A 6,000-nucleotide genomic window follows, 5' to 3' on the forward strand; every position below is an offset into this window, starting at 1 on the left:
TCCAGCTGTAGAGGAGGGTGTTCTTGGTTCCATTTCCCCCCCACGTAAGGAGCAATCCATTGTTCTTGGTCTGCGGGGATGGTCCTCCAGCTGCTGTTGGGGAGATTGTTTTTTCTTTAGGGGCTTTCCCCATGTCCTCCAGCTAGCAGAAGGAGATGTTCTCGTCGCCTTTTCCATGTCTCCTAGCTGCAGAGGTGATGGTTCTAGGCCTTCCTGGGTTTGGTCTTTGGCGGCCATGTCCTCCCAGGCTGCAGGGAGGAGATGGGGTTCTAGGCTCCCATAGTTTTTAGGGTCTTTGCGGGCATGTCCTTCCAAGCTGTAGAGGAGATGTTTTTCTGGGCTCTTTCCATGTTTTGTCTTGGCGGCATGTTCCTTTCCAGCTTGTAGGGGAAGCGTGATGTTTCTAAGGCTATCACTTGTTTGTTCTGCGGATGTCCTCCAAGATGTTATGGTGGGAAGGATGTTCTTCTAGGGCCTTCCCATGTTCCTCCCAAGGGCTGCAGAGGGAGATGTTTCTAAGGCTACCATTGTTTGGTTCTGCGGGGCATGGTCCTCCGATGCTCTTGCTCAGGAGGGAGGAATTGGGTTTAGGCTTCCATGTTTGGATTTCTTGCGGGGGCCATGTTCCATCCAGCTTGCTGGCGGGGGACGGATTGTTTCTAGGCTTTCCCCATGTTTGTCTTTGCGGGCTTTTGTCTTTTCCCTTCCGCGGTAGAGGGCAAGACTGTTTCTTTAGCGCTTTCCATTTGTCCTTTCCCCAGCTGCCACTATGAGGATAGATGTTCTTAGGCTCCTTGTTTGGGGTCGGCCGGGGGGCATGTTCCTCCAGCTGGCAGGAGGAGGGAGGAGTTTCTTAAGGGCTCCATGGGTTTGTCTTTGCGGGGGCAATGGTCATCCCACAAAAGCTTTGTAGAGGTGAGATTTGTTACTTGGGCTTTTACCATGGTTGGGGTTTCTGCGGGACATTGGGTTTCCTTCCCAGGCTGCAAGAGGGGAGATGTTTTCTATGGCTACATTGTTGCGGTCTGGACGGGGGGGGCAGTTCCTTCCCAGGCTTGGCAGAGGAGATGGGTTCTAGTGGGGGGACTCCCCCTTGTTTGTCTTTTGCGTGGGCCTTGGGTTTCCTCCAAGCTTTTGCGAGGAGGATTGACTGTTTCTAAAGGGCTCCATGTTCGGTCATGCGGGGGGGGCACATTGGGTCCTTCCTTCTACCAGCTTGCAGGAGGTGGTTGGTTCTAGGCTCCATGTTTGTCTCTTGCGGGCGTATGTCCTCCCAGCTGCAGAGGGGGAAGTTGTTCTCGAAGGGGGGCTCCATGTCCCTCCAGCTTTGCAGAGGGAAGGATGTTTTCCTAGGGGGCTCCATTTGGTCATCTGTGCGGGCATGGTTCCTTTCCCAGCTGCAGTGGAAGATGTCTTTCATAGGCTTTTCCCATGTTGGTGTTTCTTGCGGGCATTTTTGTCCTTTCCCAAGCTGCTGGAGGTAGGGTTGTTCTAGGCCTTTCCATGTTAGGTCTGGCGTGGGCAATTTGTCCTCCAGGCTTGCAGAGGAAGATGTATTCTAGGGCTCCCATTAGGTTTAGGTCTTGCGGCATTGTCCCTCCCAGCTTTGCAGAGGAGATGTTTTCTAGGGGGGGCTCCATTTACCTTCCAGCCTTGCAGGAGGGTGGATGTTTTTTTTTTTTCTTAGGTGGCTCCTTGGTTTGGTTCTGGCTGGCCATGTTTACCTCAGTGCAGAGGAGATGTTTTCTTAGGCTCCCTTTTTGTTCCTTCCAGGACTTAGCACGTGGGAGGGATGTTCCCTATTAGGCTCCATGGTCCCTCCAGCTTTGCAGGGAGGAGGGTGTTTTCATAGTGGGGCTCCATGGTTTGGTCACTCTGTCACGGCATTTTGGTCCTCACAGGCTGTTAAGGAGGGGGATTTTTCTTTAGGCTCCTTTAGTTTTTGGATCTGCGGGCATTGGTTCCTCCAAGGCTGTAGAGGTGATGTTCTAAGGCTCCATGTTTTGGTTTCTGCGGGGGGCATTTTGGTACCTCCAGGCCTGTAAGGAGGGAGATGGTATCTAGGGCCTCCTGTTTATCCTGTGCCCAGAAAGGAGATTGTTTCTAGGCTCATTGTTTGGTCTTGCGGCCATGTTTCCTCCAACGGCTGACAGGTGGGAGATGTTCTAGGCTCCATTTGTTTTGGTTCCTTTTTTGGCGGGGGGGCATGTTTCCTCCAAGATTTGCTGGGGAGGAGATGTTCATAGGCCTCATGTTTGTCCTTTGGGCGGCTTGTCCTCCAGCTTGCTAGAGGGAGATGTTCTAGTGGCTTCCCATGTTTGTCTGCGGCATGTCCCTTCCCAGCTGTAGGATGGGAGATGTTTCTCTTTAGGGCTCCCCATTGGTCCTTCCAGACTTGGCACAGAGGGGTAGGAGTTTTCTTAAGGCTTCCCAACTGTTGGTCTGCAGGGCATGTCCTTCCAGGGCTGCCCCAGAGGGGAGATGGTTTTCCTCTAGGCTCCATGTTTTTGTTCTGCGGCCATTATGTTCCCTTCCAGGCTGCACAGTTAGGCGATTGTTTTTTCTAGGGCTTCCATGTTGGTTCTGCACCGGGCAATGTCCCTCCACAGCTGACAGAGGGAGGGGTTGGTTTCTAGGGCTCCATTGTCCTCCCAGGGCATGTAGAAGGAGATGTTTTTTCTAGGCTCCTGTTGTTATTGCGGGCACTTGTTCCTTCCACGCTGCACGAGGAGATGTTCTTTAGGGGGGCTTTAACCATGTTGGTTTTCTGCGGCATGTCCTCCAGGCTGCCCAGAAGGGTAGATGTATTCATAGGGCTCCCCTTGTTTTTGTTCTGCGGCATTGTTCCTCCCAGGCCTGACAGAGGGTAGTGATGGATGTTTCTAAGGCTCCATGTTATTGGTTCTTATGCGGGCATGTCCCTCAGCTGAAGACAAGGAACAGATCCTTTCTCTAGGGCTCCATTGTTTGGTCTGCGGGGGCATTGGGTTCCCTACAGCTGCAAGAGGAAGGATGTTTCTAGGGCTCCATGAGGTTTTGCTTGCGGGGCATGTCTTCCAGCTTGGTAATAGAGGATGGTTTCGAGGATTCATGGTTGGTCCTGCGGGGCAATGTCCTTTTCCAGGATTGAAGGAAGGGAGTATGTTCTAGGGGGGGCCTCCATGTTTGGTTTTTCTGCGGGGCATGTCCTTTTCCCAGCTTGCCCAGAGGAGATGTTCTCCTAGGGGGGCCTCCATGGTTGGTATCTGCGGGGGGGCATTTTGTCCTCAGCTGCAGGGAGGAAAAGACGTTTCTAGGCTCCATGTTGGTCCTGCGGCATTTGCGGTACCCCTTCCAGGCTGCAGGAGGAGATGGTTTTTCTAGGGCTCCATGTTGGGTTTTTGCGCGGGGGCCATGTCCCTTTCCAGCTTTGCCTGGGGGAGAAGAAGGAAGAGGGAAATGAGTAAGACACAAGAAGGTGATAAGGCATGAGGAAAGAGGAGGAAACGCTGATGGAGGGAGGTGGGAGGAGAGGAAAGGGAGAGAGTAAGAAACTGAGGAGATTGAAGGAACAGAGAAGAGGTTAGGAGGAAAGAGGGGGAAGAAAACAAAGAAGGGGAGAATTAAGAGACCACGCACAGGGAGATTGAGAATGGGGAAGGAAAAGAAGGAGGAGAAGGCATAGGAGAGACGGAGATGAGAGGAGGGGGGGGAAAGGACGGGAGATTGAAGTTAGATGAGAAGAGAGGAGGGGGTGGTAAGGAAAACGGATGGAGGAAAGGTACAAGAGAGGAGGAAAGAGTGAGAGGGATAAAAAGGAGAGGAGCAACAATCCCCCCCCCCAGGACCCCAGTCAACTCGGCAGCCCCACAGCACCCATCACTCCCAGACACAGCCCACACACCAGCCACCCCCAGCAAGAGCCCACCCCACACCACCCACACCCCCACAGACCCATGCCCCCAGACAGAGAGGAGAATTCGCACCACCCAAGACCCCCACACCAACCCCCCAGGCACAACAACAGGGAGCCCCAGGAGGGACCACCCCCCTCCCAGGCCAGAGATAACAAGAAGAGAGGGATAGGAGAAGAGGAATAGGGGGAGGGAGAGGATGACAGAGAAGTACCAAGGGGGAGCGTGGAGAAGGTAAGAAGAAGGAGGGAAGGAGGAAGAGGCTCCATAAGAATGGTAACTAGAGGAGAAGGGGTAGGAGAAAATAAAAAGAGGGAGGAACAGAGGGTACAGAGAGAGAGAGGGGGGGACAATGAAGAGGAACAGGAGGGACGCACAAAGAAGAGCGGGAGAAAGAAGAAAGGATGAAAAAGGATGAAAGATGGAGAGAAGGGAGAGAGGGGAGAGAGGGAGATTAAAAAAGAACTAAGCTAGCGAGACAAGGGGGGTAGAAGGGAGATGGAGGAAAAAAGAGGAGAGGAGGTGAGAGAGGGAGAAGGAGAAGGAAGGAGAAAAGAGACAGAGGGCAAATAGAAGCAGAGGAAGGGGGAGGAAGAAGAGGTTAGGAAGGGGCTGAGGAACCAGAGGGGAAGGAGCATAACGGGAGGAAGACTGAAGACAAGAGGAGGAAGGGGAGAAAGGAGCAAGACCCCCCCTACCACGACACACCAGAACCACACCCGCCCCCACACACCAGGCCACAAAGAGGAAGACAACCACCCTACCACTCCCCCCAGGCACCACACCACATCACACAACAAGACCCCAGAGCCAGGAAGCAACAGAGGGCACACAGCCAGGGCCACACCCCAGAAGGAGATCCCCCACACCCCCCCACAGGAGGAGAACCAACCAACAGAAGGGGGGGGGGGGGGGGGGGGGGGGGGGGGGGGTGGGGGGGGGGGGGGGGGGGGGGGGGGGGGGGGGGGGGGGGGGGGGGGGGGGGGGGGGGGGGGGGGGGGGGGGGGGGGGGGGGGGGGGGGGGGGGGGGGGGGGGGGGGGGGGGGGGGGGGGGGGGGGGGGGGGGGGGGGGGGGGGGGGGGGGGGGGGGGGGGGGGTGGGGGGGGGGGGGGGGGGGGGGGGGGGGGGGGGGGGGGGGGGGGGGGGGGGGGGGGGGGGGGGGGGGGGGGGGGGGGGGGGGGGGGGGGGGGGGGGGGGGGGGGGGGGGGGGGGGGGGGGGGGGGGGGGGGGGGGGGGGGGGGGGGGGGGGGAGGGGGGGGGGGGGGGGGGGGGGGGGGGGGGGGGGGGGGGGGGGGGGGGGGGGGGGGGGGGGGGGGGGGGGGGGGGGGGGGGGGGGGGGGGGGGGGGGGGGGGGGGGGGGGGGGGGGGGGGGGGGGGGGGGGGGGGGGGGGGGGGGGGGGGGGGGGGGGGGGGGGGGGGGGGGGGGGGGGGGGGGGGGGGGGGGGGGGGGGGGGGGGGGGGGGGGGGGGGGGGGGGGGGGGGGGGGGGGGGGGGGGGGGGGGGGGGGGGGGGGGGGGGGGGGGGGGGGGGGGGGGGGGGGGGGGGTGGGGGGGGGGGGGGGGGGGGGGGGGGGGGGGGGGGGGGGGGGGTGGGGGGGGGGGGGGGGGGGGGGGGGGGGGGGGGGGGGGGGGGGGGGGGGGGGGGGGGTGGGGGGGGGGGGGGGGGGGGGGGGGGGGGGGGGGGGGGGGGGGGGGGAGGGGGGGGGGGGGGGGGGGGGGGGGGGGGGGGGGGGGGGGGGGGGGGGGGGGGGGGGGGGGGGGGGGGGGGGGGGGGGGGGGGGGGGGGGGGGGGGGGGGGGGGGGGGGGGGGGGGGGGGGGGGGGGGGGGGGGGGGGGGGGGGGGGGGGGGGGGGGGGGGGGGGGGGGGGGGGGGGGGGGGGGGGGGGGGGGGGGGGGGGGGGGGGGGGGGGGGGGGGGGGGGGGGGGGGGGGGGGGGGGGGGGGGGGGGGGGGGGGGGGGGGGGGGGGGGGGGGGGGGGGGGGGGGGGGGGGGGGGGGGGGGGGGGGGGGGGGGGGGGGGGGGGGGGGGGGGGGGGGGGGGGGGGGGGGGGGGGGGGGGGGGGGGGGGGGGGGGGGGGGGGGGGGGGGGGGGTGGGGGGGGGGGGGGGG

General features: G+C 62.7%; 1 protein-coding gene across 1 annotated transcript in view; it reads left to right on the plus strand.

Moving 5' to 3' along the window:
• The window catches only part of dhx16 (DEAH (Asp-Glu-Ala-His) box polypeptide 16), a 33,570-nt gene that overhangs the window by 14,264 nt on the left and 13,306 nt on the right, over window positions 1-6,000 (plus strand). Inside the window, exon 16 of the mRNA XM_038307650.1 lies at window positions 762-868. Within this exon, the coding sequence (XP_038163578.1) occupies window positions 762-868 (107 nt within the window). The remainder of the gene's footprint in view (window positions 1-761; window positions 869-6,000) is intronic.

This window comes from Cyprinodon tularosa, unplaced genomic scaffold, assembly GCF_016077235.1.
Source record: "Cyprinodon tularosa strain WSP-4 unplaced genomic scaffold, ASM1607723v1 ctg618, whole genome shotgun sequence".
Taxonomy (NCBI): Eukaryota; Metazoa; Chordata; class Actinopteri; order Cyprinodontiformes; family Cyprinodontidae; genus Cyprinodon; species Cyprinodon tularosa.